At 46.1% G+C, this 18,614-nt stretch overlaps 2 protein-coding genes across 5 annotated transcripts in view; both read left to right on the top strand.

Moving 5' to 3' along the window:
• LOC137434339 (growth arrest-specific protein 7) overlaps positions 1 to 18,614 on the top strand; it is a 517,476-nt gene that overhangs the window by 251,802 nt on the left and 247,060 nt on the right. The window lies entirely within an intron of this gene.
• Positions 10,267 to 18,614, top strand: part of INTS15 (integrator complex subunit 15) — a 38,696-nt gene continuing 30,348 nt past the window's right edge. For all 3 annotated transcript variants that reach the window (XM_068127246.2, XM_068127248.2, XM_068127247.2), the window contains exon 1: positions 10,267 to 10,508. In XM_068127246.2, coding sequence (XP_067983347.2) covers positions 10,497 to 10,508 — 12 coding nt within the window. In that variant the 5' untranslated portion in view covers positions 10,267 to 10,496. The remainder of the gene's footprint in view (positions 10,509 to 18,614) is intronic.

Below are 18,614 nucleotides of genomic sequence, written 5' to 3' on the forward strand. Positions count from 1 at the left end.
ATCAAGACAACATTCAGGAATACAATTCCACAGGTGAGTGAAGAAGGGGATGAATGAATGCAGGTGGTCGTTAAGTTTTGACTTTTGCTAAGAATATTAAGAAAACAGGAGAGGCAGGGGTTGCGCAGGTTGTGAAGGAAGAGCAATTTATTTTATTTTATTATTTTTTATACAAGATCGAGGCTCGTGTAGGAGCTAGTACATACATAAAACACATAAAACATAATAAAGGGAGGTGGAGACAAGCTCGAGAGAGAAAGGGAAGCACACAAGTTGTAAGGTATCTCGACAAACTACGATCAATTGTCGTACACGTTTATTCACTCTGCCGATACAGGCCCGATTCACCTCAGCGCCATCCGAGCTCTGGCGTAGGGATACCATGCGGTCACGGTGTAGGGATACAATGCGGTCACGGTGTAGGGATACAACGGTGAATATTTGCACTTCATACATGACATCCTCCCCTTTAAATCCAAAATTACCAAGAGCAGTACGTGCTAGATTTCAAGAATTGACATTTCAAAAGCAACATTTCCAAAACATGTGAAAATATGTGTGCAAACGATTATGAGAATAATGAAAATACGTGAAAATAGAACATGTGTCACCGTGAAAATAGAACATGTCACCGTGAAAAAAAACATCTTCAAAGATTCAACCGGTCGGGTGCTTTTCTCTCACGCATTGAGCGTCGCGGTGTACCAATGGATACAGAGTCCGAGGTGATTCCTTTGGGTCGCGGTGTACCAGTGGATACAGAGTCCGAGGTGATTCCTTTGGTCTCCACGAAGGGTGTCGCGTTCGCAGAGGTTTTCGGGGCATCCGAGCCGGCTGGAGCGGCCACGACAATCTCCGGCAGTGACGGGTCGAACTGTTGTCCTGACTGTGACGATGCTACAGGCTCCATCGACTCACAGTGACGGTAGGTTATGTGGTCCTGATGTCGACGAATTTCACGGCCGTCCTGCAGGCGAATCACGCAGGACAGTGGACCTGGCTTCTCGATGATGTCCCCCGGTAGTCACGTCGCACCTGCACCAAAATTTCGGGCAAACACTGGATCTCCAATGTTGATACATCGACTGTTGGATGTCTTATCGTGCACCAACTTTTGGTTAAGCTGGCTCTGATAAACATTCGATGATACGTCTGGTTTGAGATTGTCAAGTGTCGATCTCAGGTGTCGTTTCATCAATAACTCAGACGGAGCTGCACCGGTTGTTTATTGTGGCGTGATGCGGTATTTGAACAGGAGATGAGACAGCTTTGTTTCCAGGGTTCCCTCCGGAAGTTTCTGCAATCCTGATTTGATGATTCCCATGGATCGTTCGGCCAAGCCATTTGAAGCCTGGTGATGTGGGCTGACAAACTTGTGTTTGATGCCGTTCCGACGTGTGAACTTGGCAAACTCGGTACTGGAAAAACACGAACCGTTATCACTCACGATCATCCTGGGCAGACCATGAGTGGCGAAACAGCGTCTGAGTCTTTCGATGACAATGGCTGACGTAGTACCACGCGTCACATAGGCATCAATCCATTTTGTGTGCGCGTCCGTAATTATTAGAATCATGCTGCCGTTAATAGGCCCGGCATAATCGAGATGTAGGCGATGCCACAGTTCGCTGGGCCATTCCCAGGGATGCAGTGGCACTTTCGCAGGTGTATTCCAAGTGCTCTGGCAGGGGTAACAATGTCGAACATGATGTTCGATATCAGCATCAAGATTCGGCCACCACACATCGTTTCGGGCGAGTGACTTCATCTTCACAATCCCGGGGTGACAGTCATGGATTTCATCCATGACCCTGGAATGCAGATTTTCCGTGATCACGACACGACATCCCCAGAGTAGGCAACCATTTTCCACGCTGAGTTAGTTTTTAAGTGCTTTAAAAGCCGCAAAAGCTGGGTCACCCTCAGGTAGCAAATACCATCCAAGCTGTACAGCCTGGACAGTTCTGGACAGAACGGGGTCTCGTCGAGTATGAGTGCGGATCTGGCCGGCATCGACAGCACAATCTTCCAGATGATCCATCAGTGCGATAATGGATACTGGTGTAGGTGAATCATTAACGGATTCTGGAAGGGGTAACCGACTCATGGCATCTGCATTTGTGAGAGACTAACCGGGCTTATAACATATGGTGTAGTCATAAGCAGCGAGAAACAGGGATCAGCGGATGATCCTGGGCGGTAGTGTGTCAGATGTCGCCTTAGTTGGACCAAACAGACTGATCAGAGGCTTGTGATCAGTGCGAATCATGAAATGATGTCCAAGAAGGTACTGGCGAAATTTGCTGACGCCGAGAACTATTCCCAATACTTCCTTGTCAAGTTGGGAAAAGTTCTTCTCTGCCGGGGACAACGTTCTGGAAGAAAATGCAACAGGTCTTTCCGTACCATCAGGCATCACGTGTGATAATACATTACCCACTCCATACCGACAGGCATCGCATGTCAGCACAAGATCCTTCTCTGGATCAAAATGAATGAGAACATTGGACGATTTGAGCAGATCCTTAGAGGTCTGGAATGCTGATTGTTCAGTGGACCCCCAGCTCCAGGAGACTCCTTTCCTCAAAAGCCGATAAAGGGGGCCCAAAACGTCGGTCACATTCGGGATGTAACGACCATAGAACTGAAGCAAACCGAGATATGACTTCAATTCGGTCACGTCTCGTGGAGCAGGAGCATCCTTGATAGCTCGGACTTTCTCATCTGTCGGGTGTCAACCCTCGGCATCAATCGTATGACCCAGGTACGTGACTGATGGCACCATAAACTTGCACCTGTCTCGACGCAAACGTAGGCCGGAGTCCGAAATCTTCTTCAGAACTCTATCCAGGTTTTGTAGATGTTCCGCGTCCGTACGACCAGTAACCAGAATATCATCCTGGTAACAAACGACGTTGCGTTCGGCGCTTTCCATGGAAATGGCGGTGTCTCTGGCATTTTGGAACGTCAGTCTTCTCTCAGCAAGCAGGCGTCTACGAGTGCGGTCATAGTAGGCCGGTCATTTTACGAATATACCCACCACAAATTGCAATAGTAATGAAACTTGGCATTTTTGCTTCTTTTGACCCATGTAATAACATAGTAAAAGTCAAGGAATAACGAGGCATTGGAACACATTCATTTCGAGCAACCACTTTTTGACAGTTATGCACGAAAATAAGCTAATAAAAATGGCACAAAATAATGCACTTAATTTGTTATTTCGTTCACATTCTCAAAAGATGTCAGAAATGTAAGTGTTTAAGAGTGTAAGACAGGCCTTATGCCCTGGTTTTACAATACATTTGACATGTAAAGGTATATATATTGAGATAATTGACATTTAAGGTAGCTTTATCCCAATAAAATTGAATTTTTTCGAAAATATACATATCAATGAATTTTGAAAGCTAATATAATGGTCTATCATATTCTTATATCAAATTAGATTTTACTCTAGTCTAATTAGGTGAACAAAGCCTAATTAGGTGAATAAAATTTAATTACACGAACAATGATCTCCATAGCAACGACTTTGGACCTTGGATACGGTCGCTTTTATATAACCAATCTCAAAAAGTGTGGTATCAAAAGATTCGGAATAGCCTATAGTGCAATCCAGCTGAGAACCAATCAGAAGCCTCAACCAGATAATCCCTGCCTCGCCTCGCCTCAACTGCCCGAACTGATGCGTCCTGTCTTTGTGTTCTGAAAAATCATACCAATTTTCTATCGTCCACCATTTTTCTCCACGATCATCGTTCTTGGTCCAAATTACATCAAATTGATCGTTAGAACATTTTGAATCGTTTTATCTGCTATGGGGTGTTCATCGCGGTCCGGTCGGCGCAAAAAACGCAAACATTGCGGTCGAGTTCCCTTCGATTAGAAAAGCAAGATGGCGGCGCCCATAGACGAAACCAGTAGCCATGATGAAAATGTTTGTAGTTCTTCGAGGACTCTCTTGGTTGATGCAGCAGTGAACACTCTCCTCGCAGAAAGGGTACTTGGTACGCTAGTGCCTGCTTGTTCGCAGGCTCAGGATGATGGCCCTCAGGGCACTACAGGAGATGACGAACCAAGTGAAGACGCGATAATGCAAAGCATAGATGAGGCACAGGCAGCCATGGATCCGCATGATACCGAGGCAGGACAGGCAGCCATGGATCCGCGTGATACCGAGTCAGGGTCGCAAAGTGTGGGAGCTGGCCCAGTTGACCTGTGTGAGCTACGAAACCTGTATGATTCATTGTTGAAGGGTGAGGGTTGCACTGAAGATATCCTTTCAGCCCCGGTTCTGGACTCTGTTCGTGACATCATGAATGTTGCTCGACAATCGAAGAAGGATCTGCGTACAGCACAGCTATGGCTGCAATACATGGACATGATAGACATTCTGAGGACATTCCTGAGGTCGGAACGCACTGGTGACTGGCGTCTGCACGTGCACGCTTTGCACGACATGTTGCCCTACCTAGCAGCTGCAGGCCACAATCTGTACACAACATCTGTGTACATCTACCTGCAGCGACTGGCACAACTGTCTATTCAGCATCCGGAGGTCCACCATCAGTTCCAGAATGGATTTCACGTAGTGCGGCGTTCAGATCGGTACTGGGCCGGCTTGTCCACAGATCTTGTGATCGAGCAAGTGCTCATGAGAAGTGTGAAAACCACAGGGGGACTAACAAGGGGTCGTGGAATGAGCGAGCCGCAAAGGATCACGTGGCTGCTGTCCACCCCCATATGTGCAGAGGTCAACATGGCTTTGCAAGAGTACACATCAGTGCAGTATGGGACCAGTGACCAGCACAAAGAACAAAGCGCAGCTCGACAAGGACGGGACACAGATGACACGCACAAACTTATTCGCTACCTGTCATCAAAGGATCCCTTTGGAAACGATCAAACTCTGCAAAGCATTGACACTGGCATCACAGCTGGAGATTCGGTCAATGCTGACCAAGCAGCGTCAGTCGGCAGGAAGATCTTAGATGGAATGCTTGACAAAAAGGTTCTTGATCACACGTTCAAGAAGAAAGATCAGGTTGTGACTCTTGACACACGTTCATCTATCTATAATTCCAGCAATCTCTGTGTGTCTGTCTGTGTGTCTGTGTGTCTGTGACCGCTGTTTCTCGACAACCACGGGTCCGATATACTTGAAACTTGCCAGGTATATTGCTGGGGACCCGAGGATGTGCCTTTTCAAGGTTTGTAATTAATCGGACAAGTACCTACCGAGCTATGTCCAAAAAACGCTTCAACCAATCAGAGAGCAGCGAGCTATCACGTGTGCCGAACCGTTAATGCAATGCAAGCGTTAATGCGTTAATGCAAGGCTTTTCTTTTTTTCCCTCTTCTCTTTCTACTTTTCCTTGCGATTAAATTGCAAACAGCCAAAATACGTTGGCGCTAATTGAATAATTGGCCATTAACACTAAAATAATCGTAACTGCGATATGCCAACTTCCGGACAGTGCAGCCTTCCATGTTGTTGTTGTTTGCAGCAGCTGTTTGCAGCAAGGCAAGGCTTTTCTTTTTTTCCCTCTTCTCTTTCTACTTTTCCTTGCGATTAAATTGCAAAAAGCCAAAATACGTTGGCGATAATTGAATAAATGGGCATTAATAGATAGATAGATAGATATGCGATATGCGAACTTCCGGACAGTGTGCGCGTTACGAGCTGACCGCCATTACGGTACGTAATTCGATTTCTTATGCGCATTATTTCTCCCAATTCAGTCAGAGCGAAGGGCGGAAGCGAAGAGCGTTGTTATTTTTTGTTTACGGGCGTACGGGCGGGGTAGAGCGTACGGGTAGCGTTTTTTTTTTTTTTGGGCAAGGAACGGGCACCCACGTACGGGCAATGCCCTAGTCATTGAAAACTGGCAGACAATCCGTTCTGATAGATCCACAACTGTTGTTCCAACGTCTGAGTACGGCAGGATCACGCTGTGATGACCTCAAAGATGTCTTCAAGTACGAACTAAGCAGTTTCCCACCAGCACTGTTTAAGACCACTGATATCCTGCTTGAGGCCGACAAGCCAGCGCTAGCCGAAGCCATTTGGAAACAACTCCCCCTTGACGTTCGCAACACAGTGCTGCCACAGAATGTGCAATATGTTCTGGATGGTGGGGCATTGCTACACAGAATTCCTTGGAATTCTGGCGAGACATATGGAGGAATCGCCAGTCACTACGTGCGATATGTTGGAGACAGGTATGGTAACGCTGTCATAGTGTTCGATGGATATGTGAGCGCACCCTCCACCAAAGATGTAGCGCACAGCAGGCGCGTTCGATCTCACAGCAGTCCCCTTGTCAACTTCACAACGGACATGGTATGTACTATGAAGAAAGATGACTTCCTTGCCAACCAAACAAATAAACAACGTTTCATCAATCTACTGAGTGATGACCTTCAACGGCGGCACAACGCTGTTCATCATGCCAGGGCAGATGCAGATGTTCTCATAGTGGAGACAGCCATTGCATGTGCAAACACCAAGGACACCGTGATAGTTGGCGACGACACCGATCTTCTTGTTCTCCTTTGCAGTCGTGCAGGGCCCACATCTCACAACCTGTTCTTCCGACCTGAGCCTAAGCTGACGTCAAGGAGGCAAGCAAGATGTTGGAATATCGAGCAAGTGCAAAAGACCCTTGGACGCAATGTTTGTGACAAGCTTCTTGTTGCACATGGACTCCTGGGTTGTGATACCACGTCAAGAATTTACTCGATTGGCAAATCAACAGCCTTGAAGAAGCTGAACTCCAGTGCGTATTTCTCCGAGCTTTTGGCAAACTTCAACACTCCTGGAGCGTCAAAAGAGGATGTCATGACAGCTGGAGAGAATGCCCTGGTTTGCTTGTATAATGCCCAGCCCGGGGAAACACTGGACATGCTGAGGCTTCAACGCTTCCACCAGAAGGTTTCAACAAGCACTGTCAGAGTTGAGCCTCGTACCCTGCCCCCTACATCAGCATCTGCAAAGCAACATTGCCTACGGGTGTATGTTCAGGTTCAGCAGTGGCAAGGAGTTGCCATGGATGCCAATGGTTGGGGATGGGCTATACGTGACGAGAGAATGGTTCCCGTGATGACCGAGATGAAGCCTGCTCCAGATTACCTTCTAGATGCCATCCACTGTGGCTGCAAAACAGACTGCAGCACCCTACGATGCAGCTGTCGCAAGTACAGCCTGGAATGCTCTTACGCATGCAGTGAATGCAAAGGACTTCACTGTTCTAATGTGACCTTGTCAGAACCAGAAAGTGATCCAGAAGAAGAATAAGCTCTTAGGTTGGTGCTTGAATCGCAGTTCATTCAATTATTAAATAAAACACTTTTTTTTTTTTTCAATATTTTTTTTTTTTTTCAATATTTTTTTCAATATTATTTAACGATTTTTTTTGTATATATAGTACGATATGAACTTGTTCACATAAAGCCATTACATTGCAGGCCTCAGGGACATAAAATTGCAGGATCTCATAAGGATTTAGCACGGAAACAGTTTTTGGTCTGAAAAATTTATGCAGATTTTCGCTTAAAACCTTCTCTTAAAGATTGCAAAAATTGGAAATGTTCCAATGCTCCGATTCTCCTTGACTTTTAGTATGTCATTCTCCACTAAATTTGACATTGAAAAATGCATGTTTCATTACTATTGCAATTTGTGGTGGGTTCGACCCCAAAATGGCGTAGATTGACTGGACTATAGGACATGCCAACCACCAGCAAATCACGGAGCATGTCATCAATCGTGTCCCCAAACTCACACAGATGTGATAGTTTTTTGAGGTGTGCAATGAAGTCTGCGATCGACTGACCTTGCTGCTGTCTGCACATGTAAAAATTAAACCGACACAGGATGACTGAAGGAGATGGATTACAATGTTCCTTCAAAGCGGCCTTGAGCTCTGCATACGTGAGCTCCTGGATTGTCCGAGGACGAATCAGGTTTTTAACAAGTGTGAACGTCTCACCTCCGCAAACGGACAGGAAGACGGCCTTCATCCGGGCTTTGGTCTCGATGCCGTTCGCCTCGAAGTAGAAAAACAACCGCTCAGAATACGTGTCAAAATCATGTTCATGAGGGTCGAATTCATCGATATGGCCGAAAGAAGTCATGCTCTAGATGTTTATCCTTGTCGCCATGTAAGGTATCTCGACAGACTACGATCGATTGTAGCACACGTTTATTGACTCTGCCGATACAGGCCCGATTAACTGAAACGCCATCCGAGCTGGGGCGTAGGGATACAATGCGGTCACGATGTAGGGATACAACGGTGAATATTTGCAGCTTCATACATGACATCTTGTTTGAGGGGTGGCAGTGTGAAGTAGAAGGTAGGAGGATGTGGAGGTATGAGTTGGAAGGGATAGGAAGCGGGGAGGAGGCAACTTTGTGGAGAGGTTAAGAGGCAACTTTGAGGAGGAGGGGTGAGAGGGGAGAATTGAAGAAAAATGGGTGAGGGGAGATTGGAAGGGGAGGAGTGAGGGGGAGGGATGAGAGGGGAGGGGTGAGGGGGGAAATTAGAAGGGGAGGGGTGAGTTGGGAGTTTTGAAGTGTAGGGGTGGGTTGGGTGTTTTGAATGAGAGGGGTGAGGGGAGATTTGAGAGGGAGGGGGGAGATTTGAGAGGGAGGGGTGAGGGGGGAGATTTGAGGGGAAGGATGAGGAGGGAGATTTGAAAGTTTTCAACGATTAAAGAAAATCGAACATTTATTACAGACTAGATTTCTTGAGATATTCAAATCAGAGATCTGTTTGAGAACGTTTGAGGAGGGGTAGAATGAAAGTGAGTTCAGAGAAAGAAGAAAGGTAGAACTGTACGAGATTGAATTTTTTTTTGTGATGGAAAGATTTAATGAGCAAATTGATTGCAGCCTTTTGAACTGGAAGAAAAAAAGCGAGTTATAATATACAAATGAATACAACATGGCAGGGGGTGGGGTAGTTTAAACATTTTAAAGCAAAACCGTCGGTTCAACAGGTGGACGCGGGTGGGGGCGGGGGAGGGGAGACCACAAGAAGAGAAGGTAATTATTATTATTATTTTCTTACTTTTACTTTTCGCTTTACTCTTACCGGTACTTACCTTTCTCTTACTTTAGCAATACTTTGGCTCTGAAATTGGCAAATTGTACGGAATCTCGTCCCGAGCAAGCATGAACACAAAGCTATGAGTAAAGTAATTGTTTTAGTTTGTCTGCCTGTCTGGCAGTCAAACAAAATTGAAAATTATTCCAACCAGGAAGTTTACTGTTTTTCGGGACGTCATAAAGAACACCAACAACAGGAGCAAATAAATAATGTAACGTGTTAATTAAGGCGGTGTAAAAGACGATGCATCAACGACGGTAAACTTCTACAGGAAGTTTTTTTCTATAGCTTTTTTAATCCTTATTTTATTTCAATTTAATTATATACTTGAACACTGCAGAACAGAAATCGAAATGTTGGTACTTTCAAAACTTCCAGTTGATCCCACTTGAACAAAATATTACGCCATTTTACATCATCTCGACCAGTCAAATTTGCCGCTCGCTCTCGCAGTACAGTGGAATATCGTCATATCGAGATTCAGACAAAATGGCGGATCGTACCGAATATAGATCGTGGTCGAAACACAATGCAAAAGTTTAAAAGACTCTTCTTCCCTTATCCTGGAGAACACTCGCCAAGCGGATTAAGCACTCAACCTAAACGGTTGATAAGGAACGGCTGGCTTGGCAAGCGATAGCAAGCTCATTGGTAATATAATAAGGTGTCCTGTTGGTGTTGCTGTTGGTAAAAGTATAACATAAGGTGTTAGTGGGTAAAAAGAACGATGACACCGCAGTATTTCAACCTGAAATGGTTTCTATTTTGCCTTGAGATAGCCATACTTGAGCAACTAATCAGAGATGGGCTAATAATAATATCGAAATTAAATAGGAAAAGAAGAGATGAAAATGATTCCAACGTATGGATTTTCACGTGAAATGGTGCCAAAGTGGAAAAAGTGTTGTATTTTGAATAACCAAAGGTGAAAGCTGCCGCCACGTTTGCGTACGTAATAAAAACATTGACAATCTATTTTTTTTCTTTTGCGCATTTGATGATTGCCATGGCGGTAAAGATAGCGACTGTGCTTCTGGCAATTAGTTTAATTTTTGTGGGATATATTGTGGGAAGTCATTGCTTGTTTAAAATGTATTTATCGCAGTATGTAATTAATAAAACTCCTTCGTAAATAAAGGAAGAACCAAACAAACACATTACGTCATTAGTGTTTAAGGATGTTTTGTGTACAGTAGCCAGTAGGTCCAATTGGGATTTGGGATTGGCCAGTGACAAACTCGCCTGGCTTCTTGATGCTGAATCATGTGACCAAGTGCGTAAACTGAACCCGAACAGGTCGTTTGGTGTCTCGCTCTACCGGTTCCCTGCGTTACCTCCAGCTCCAGGGACTTGGACCTTGGCGGTTGCCGGTGCTGGGAGATGGCGTTGAAGGTAGGTGGTCGATACGACAGGTTTGCTTCTTCGTGTTTCCATGTTGATGTTAGTGGCAGGCCTTGCTCTAGTCCGGTAATTCTGTAGGGCTTCCGGTCCCCACAATCAACCCCATCGAGCGTCATGAGTATTAACGCAAAATGGACACCACCTCCGATCGAGAGGCCGATCCGAAATTGAAGGTATCGGCAGAAAGTACATCATCACGACGTAGCAGGTAGTCAAGGTATTCTTCAACCCTTTCTCGTCGCTAACCACCTGAGTCATCAGACGATCGAGCGGTACCTCCAACCCCATCATGGAAGCATAGAATATAAATGTTTAAACTTGGGGAAAAGTAGATGTTTCAAAGACGCTCACTTTATTAAACAGTTAAACAACTACAAATGATTATGTGAAGTAGGACAAACAACCATCTCATGAAAGTGTGTGTGTGTGTGCGTGTGTGTGCGTGTGCGTGTGTGTGCGTGTGCGTGTGTGTGTGTGTGTGTGTGTGTGTGTGTGTGTGTGTGTGTGTGTGTGTGTGTGTGTGTGTGTGTGTGTGTGTGTGTGTGTGTGTGTGTGTGTGTGTGTGTGTGTGTGTGTGTGTTAGTTAGTGTTATCGATATCAAAGGCAGCTTCTTTGAGGTGCAGTTTCGGACATGGTAACTCGACGGTCATCCTCCACATGAAGCCAGGTATAATATTTATTTTTCAGGTTTAAGAATTCTCAGCTTACCTGGCAGTCTCCAAGTATATTGTTGCGGTTTTTAGAACCCCTCACTTTGTATATACTTGTAAATAATATTCCATCATTTAAAAGGTCAAAGGTAGCACCCATAGATAGGCCACAGCAACATGTAGGTCACCTTAGAAATGTGTTATTTCCTTATTATGTGTCTAGATAAGGCCGTGTTCCCAATAGTTGAATCTGCGTTGCATCAATTAAATAAGAATAGGTCCCAATCCATTCTGGCCATTTTGCCAACCTCTCTCTCCCAATTCTATTACGCGTCTCCGCTTGCCAGCAGCGTTCGCTGCATTGAGCTGAAGTTTGCTCAAACAAACGCCATTAACCACGCGGTCAAGCTCGAGGAAGAAGGGGGCGGAGCGCTGGGAACAAGGTGTGGCCCTGTCAACTCGCCGTCAAGGGCGGAGCTGGTGAGCCCTCGCCAACCAATCAGGGCTGAGGTGAGCTCACTGGCGGGCGTGGTTTCGAAGTGCGCGCATTGATCTCAAAGCGCGTTATATAAGTGGAAGTACGAAGCCCTTTTACGAACTGCGCGGAGGTCTGGTCAGCGAGCACATTCTGATGAAGACTGCGCCACGGACTGCTTATTATGAGGAAAGGCGCTGATTGCACGGACTGCGCCGAGAGAGAGCTTTGTGATACGAACATTGTTCGGGAGAGAAAGAGAGCGTTGGCACGAGCTACATATTACGTACGCCGCATCCCAGTCCCCCGATATCTCTAAGGTCCGCTCGTGGTCAACGACACGCAGCGCGCTGCCGGCCTGCTTCCATCACCGGCACGAGTCGGGACCGGGCAAGGAGCCTGACAATCTGCCTGGACCGGGCAAGGAGCCTGACCATCTGCCTGGACCGGGCGAGGAGCCTGACCATCTGCCTGGACCTTCCTCCCCTACCACTACAATTCCGTGTGTGTGTCTATTTGTCCTGGGGTCGTAATAAGTTAAGACTGTTTCGATAAGATTGCCTTGTGTGCTTTTGCTTCTTCTTCTTCTTCTTGTACATGCTTTTGTTTCCTCTTCTTTGGCTTGTAAATAATTAATAAACCCACTCTTTGTTCGTATTTTCTCGGTTTCCTCTTATTCGATCGTTTGCGTCTTTTCTCAATTGAGTACCTGTGGCACGATTTCGGAACCGCTTTAATCGGGTTTAGTGTGGCCCTGTCAATGTACCAGTGTGTACCCTGGATAAGAACCAAAGTGTGTACCAAAGAGGTAGTACCAGTGTGTACCCTGGATAAGAATAGGTACGCCGTATCCCTGCGTGTCGTAAGAGGCGACTAAGAGGGTTGGCGTCGGGAAGGGCATCCGGCCATAAAAACATTGCCTCAAAAAGAGAACCATGACAATTACAACTACATGTGGGCAGGGTACAGCCCGAAGTGGAGATCGGTTTCTGAGGTTTGGGACATGGAATGTAGGGACAATGATGGATATCAGGAGAAGTGGTGGAAGTATTGGTCAGAAGAAGAGTGGACATATGTTGTGTGCAAGAGACGAGATGGAAGGGAAGTGGTGTGAGAATGGTGAAGGGTAGGCAGGGACAGAAATACAAGTTTGTGTGGCAAGGGTGCCTGGAGGGCGTGAATGGTGTTGTGTCCTGTTTTCTGAGGAGTTTGTAGACAGTGTGGTGAGTGTGACTAGAGTGAGTGATAGGTTGATGATGGTGAAAATGATGATTGGAAAGCTCTTGGTGAACGTCATCTCGGGATATGCTCCGCAGGTTGGTCGAAGCGATGAAGAGGACAAGTTCTGGTGTGCGATAGAGAAGCTGATGGAAAACGTGAAAGATGAGGAAGTTGTTGTGGTAGGAGGAGACCTAAATGGACATGTGGGAAGGAGTATGGATGGTTTTGACGGAGTTCATGGGGGTTACGGATATGGTGTGAGAAATGGAGAAGGTGAAAGGATTTTGGAGATTGCTGATGGAGCTGATTTGTTGATTTGTAATACTCAGTGCCAGAAAGAGGATAATAAGCTTGTTACATACATGTCAGGTGGGTCGACGACAACCGTTGACTACCTGATGGTGCGTAGGTGAGATAGGGGGCACCTCCGGGACACAAAGGTGATCCCGGGGGAGGAGGCTGTTTCACAGCACCACTTGGTTGTCTGCGACGTAAGGGTGAAAGGTGCGAGGAGAGCTCGGCGGGTGAAGTACCAACCGAGAATGAAGGTGTGGAGGTTGAAAGAGGTGACAGTAAGGGAGGAATTAAAAGAGAGGCTGAGTCGGGTCGAGGATGATGTGGTTGAGCTTGAAAGTGGTTGGATGTCGATGAAAGCTAGTCTGTTGGGAGCCGTTGGTGAGGTATGTGGATGGACAAAAGGACCACCGAGGCACTCGGAAACATGGTGGTGGGATGATGAAGTTGGAGAGGATTGACGAGAAGAGGAAGAAGTTCAAGGAGTGGCAGAAGGCGAAGGGTACGGGAGCAGAAACAGCAGAGCATGAAAGTTATAAGGCAGCCAGGAAGGCTGCAAAGAAAGAGGTAGCAAAGGCGCAGGAGGCATGTAGGAAAATGTTCGGAGAACGCTTGGATTCGGAAGAGGGTCAGAAAGCAGTATTCAGGATTGCAAAGCAGATAGCGAAAGAGAGGTGTGATGTGATGGGGGTGAGTTGCTTGAAGGATGAAGTGGGACAAATCGTTGTCGACCCAGATGGAATTAAAGGAAGATGGAAAAGATATATGGAAATGCTGTTGAATACAGAGAATGAATGGGATGGCAACATAGAGAGTAACCCAGTTTTAGGACCGGCAGAGAAGATAACTGAGAAGGAAGTTGAGGAAGCGATAAAAGCAATGAAGGGTAGAAAAGCGGGAGGGCCGACGGGAGTTGTGGGAGATATGTTGAAGGCAGCAGGAAGTTGGGGTGTGAAGAGAATGACAGAGATCTGTAATCTGGTGGTGAAAGAAGGCCGCATTCCAGTGGATTGGGAACTGAGAACCCTCGTCTCTCTATACAAGGGGAAAGGTGACCCACTGGAGTGTGGCTCGTACCGAGCGATAAAGTTATTGGAGCATGGAATGAAGGTATTGGAAAGGGTGTTGGAGAGGAGGATAAGGAAGAAAGTGAAGATCGACGAAATGCAGTTTGGATTCATGCCAGGAAGAGGAACGACAGACGCGCTTCTCATTGTGAGGCAGTTGCAGGAGAAGTACATGGAGAAGAGGAAGAAGTTGTTTCTTGGGTTTGTTGATCTGGAGAAAGCATTCGATCGGGTTCCATGCAAAGTATTGACATGGACATTGAGGAAGTTAGGAGTGGAGGAATGGTTGATCAGAGTAGTGATGGCAATGTACAAAAGAGCGCGCACAGCTGAAAGGACGAACGACGGGAACAGTGGTGAGTTTGAGGTGAAGGTGGGAGTGCATCAGGGGTCGGTACTAAGTCCACTACTATTTGTAGCTGTGATGGAGGTGCTGGCTCAGAACGTAAAGGAGGGTTTACCGTGGGAGTTGTTGTATGCAGATGATCTGGTGTTGATTGCGGAAAGTATGGATGGACTGAAGGAAAAGATGAACACGTGGAAGGAATGTATGGAGACAAAAGGTCTGAAGGTGAATATCGGAAAGACGAAGGTGATGGCAAGTGGTAAAGCATGTGGTGAGGTGGAAAGAACTGGGAAGTGGCCCTGTGCTGTGTGTAGGAAGGGTGTCGGAGTGAACTCCATTCAGTGTACAATGTGCGCTGAGTGGGTTCATCAAAAATGTAGTGGTCTGAGAGGGTCATTAACCAGTGTGGCAGCTACATTCAAATGTAAGGTGTGCACAGAGGGAGCTGCAGATGGAGGAAATGTTGAGTTGGATCTTGGAGACGGCTTGAAGCTGGAAGGTGTGAAAATATTTTGCTACCTCGGAGACATGCTGAATGGAGAAGGTGGATCAGACTCGGCAACGGTTGCTCGAGTGAGATGTGCATGGAAGAAGTTTCGGGAATTGAGTGGCATGCTGATGATGAGGGGAGTGTCGTTGAAGCTGAAGGGAAAGGTGTATGCTGCATGTGTGAGAAGTGTTATGATTTATGGGAGCGAGACATGGGTAATGAACGTAGAGCAGCAACAAAGGTTGGAAAGGGTGGAAATGCGAATGGTTCGACGGATGTGCGGAGTATCGTTGAGAGAGAGGAAGACAAATGATGAATTGCGAAAGATGATGTGAATAGAGCCTGTGATTGATGCTGTGAAGAGGAACAGGTTGAGATGGTTTGGTCATGTGTTGAGGAAGGATGAAAGTGACTGGTTGAGAAGAGTGATGGAAATGAATGTAGAAGGAAGTAGAAGACGGGGAAGACCGAGAAAGACTTGGCTAAAGATGGTGGAAGAAGAAATGCGGGCAAGGGGGTTAACAAGGCAAGATGCAGAAAATAGGGCAAAATGGAGAAGATTGTCATGGGGACCGCAAGGCGAACCCCTGCTCTAGCAGGGAAAATGGCCTTTTAAAATGCATGTTGTTGTTGTTTGTTGTTTAATCGGGTTTAGTCTTATGCAGACCTGGACAAAATCACAGACTGGGCAAACAAGTGGAACATGTCTTTCAATCCTGACAAAACTCACACTCTTACGATGTCTCGCCGAAAAGACCGACTGGACAACCCTCCCATCCACTTTCTGAATAATCCTCTCCAAGGAGTTCTGTCACTCAAGCTTTTGGGTCTCACTGTCTGCCATGATCTTTCCTGGGAAAACCACATTTCAAATCTGGCCTCCAAAGCCAGTCGCCGACTGGGCATCTTCCGTCGTGCGAAGTCCTTCCTTGGCACACCTGAGCTCCTCACCACATACAAGGCTTTCACCCGCAGCTCAATGGAATACTGCTCTCTCCTCTGGGCTGGTGCTCCTGCCTCATACCTAGCTCGCCTTCATGCTGTTGAAACCAAAGCATTCAGAATCATTGGAATCTCCCACGTTGAAGCTAACTCCAAGGGCCTCTCACTCACTCACCGCAGGCAGGTTGGTGGTCTTTCCATCTTCTACCGACTCCTCTCTGGCTTTGCCCCCCCAGCTCTCTCTGGGCTCTGTCCCGCAAATATTCCTACAGGTCGCACAAGATCTGCCTGCAACCCTCTGATGGTTAAACTGCCAAAATCAAGACTCTCTGCTCACCTTCACTCCTTCATTCCTCTTTTCTCCCGCCTCTGGAACAAACTCCCTCACTCTCTTCAATCCTACTCCACCCTCCAGGTCTTTAAAACAGCTGTTCACTACCATCTCTTATCTTCCCCCATCCAAAACCTTGATCTTTTCTATCCCTGCTAATTTCACCCCAATTCCACTTTTTTGAAATACCAACTTCTGCCCTGGAAGTCCTTGGTGTCCTTGTGATTTATACTTATCTCACCACCCCCACCTCCCCCCTCCCCCCTTCCCACGCCTCCTCCCCCAAAGCCCTCTCCCTCCCACACATCTCCCTGCTCTTAAATGTTGTGTGCTCTCAAGTGTTTGTGTGCTTCCCCTTCTCTTGTCTTCTGCTCCCTCTTTTTATATATTTTGTTTGTCTGGTTGATTTGTTTGTGAAGTAAATGTCAGCTCTTTCACGAGCCTTGATTCAGTATACAAAAAAAAAAACAAAAAAAAAAACCGCCCAGGTCGCGGCTCGCTTCGCTCGGCGTATCCATTAACGCTGTGGCTCGGGAGGGAGTTATCTCCTCGCTTTACGGCCGGTGGTAGTACTTAGGTACTAAGACTAATTAGGCTTACAACCCTACTTACCACCGACCGGAAGTGACGTCATAGCTTCCAGGACTTGGGGACGGCCAGCTTAAAAGACAAAGGGATTAACCCCCCCTTGATAAGGGGAGCGCCGACCCCTGAATCCGCAACAATATACTTTACATTTTAATAAAATAATGGTTTTAAAGATCATAAAAAATCTGGAGGTTGAGCATTACTGAAGCAGTCTTATACACCACCCTTGTGCACCACAATAAGATGACGTTGAGTCAATTTAGGAGATGGAGGCTTAATCAATCGCCATAGAATGCAGCGTCAATCAGCACGTTACAATCGTTACATAGCAATATCAGTGAAGGCTACCTGTCCACGGCAAAGATTTCCTTTGTGAAAGGAGTCGGTAGCCTTTGCTCTGTTGGTAATTACGCACCGTACAGTCTTTCCAATTGCAGACATCCATTAAGTAAATCACCAAGCCTGTCATGATCACAGGAGGCATTCCGGCAAGGGTGAAGGTTCATTCCCTTGTAGCGATCCGTTGGGGGTTTTGGGAGAACACGCCCGTCCACAATTCTGGCCTTCTATCAGCCTGTCGTCGGATTCTGCAGTATGGGTGGATGCAAGATCAGTCATTTAAGCGAACTGAGAAAGTTCTCCAACTCGTTCGTTGTGCAGACGCACATCCCTTTGTCTCAGGTACATTTCCAAGTATTTTCGGATTCCTTCACAAACTTTGTGAGACCTTTTTGGGAACAATCGTCATCTCGCATGCATGATATGATATACGGAAACCTGTCCTGATCAACTTTGCTGCTGAGGGGTTATGTGCATGTGCATCGAGCATTCTGTGTCGGATTAGATCTTGAAAGTCCCATATTGGCCAAATGTCATGTGATGTCACTTGTAATAAATCCTGTGCTCATACACATTAGTGACATCACAAGTATTTCACAAAACAAGACGGTTCACAGAAATTGATGAAGGCTGCATTTGCCACTAATAGTGGTGCACATCTTTTGCATACAAGGATGTAAAGTGAGCAGTTTTGTAATAATCCAATAATTCAACACTGTGGATCAATTATTTTGTATTGGTGCCAGAGATTATCTAAAACATTGCAGGTGACCACAGTGCTTATTTTGATTGGTAGTGTATGACACTGCCTTTTAGAGGTGTTATAAATGGGACACATCCTGAAATTTATACCCTGTTTTGATGTTGTAATGTTGGAGGGTGTTAGTTCCCACGGTGTCGGTGAAAGGTCAGTGATCACCGGCACCACGGCCAAATTAGAAATTACGGCTCTAACCTACAGGGGGCGCTTCTCTAACCTTCACATCAGTGGCACAGCTGCGCTACCGACAAATGATGCACATCACAGCTTTAGCTGCATACATAACTTGTTCATAGAATATGACACCCCACAGTGTTCAAATATATACAGTGGTACCTCGGCTTACGAGTTTAATCCGTTCCGTGACGGAGCTCGTAAGCCAAATCGCTCGTAAGTCAAAGCAAATTTTCCCATTCAAATGCATTGAAATGCTATTAATCCGTTCCAGCCTCAAAAAAAAAACACCAATTTTTTTTGTTAGGTGCTTTTAAATAACAAAAATGTACTTTATAAATAACAAATAATGTATAAACAAGCACGACCTCGTATATACTGTACATAATACAAGAGAATGTAAAGAAATAAACTGGTTT

Source organism: Myxine glutinosa, chromosome 10 (genome assembly GCF_964187855.1).
Source record: "Myxine glutinosa chromosome 10, kmMyxGlut1.1, whole genome shotgun sequence".
In the NCBI taxonomy this organism is placed as follows: domain Eukaryota; kingdom Metazoa; phylum Chordata; class Myxini; order Myxiniformes; family Myxinidae; genus Myxine; species Myxine glutinosa.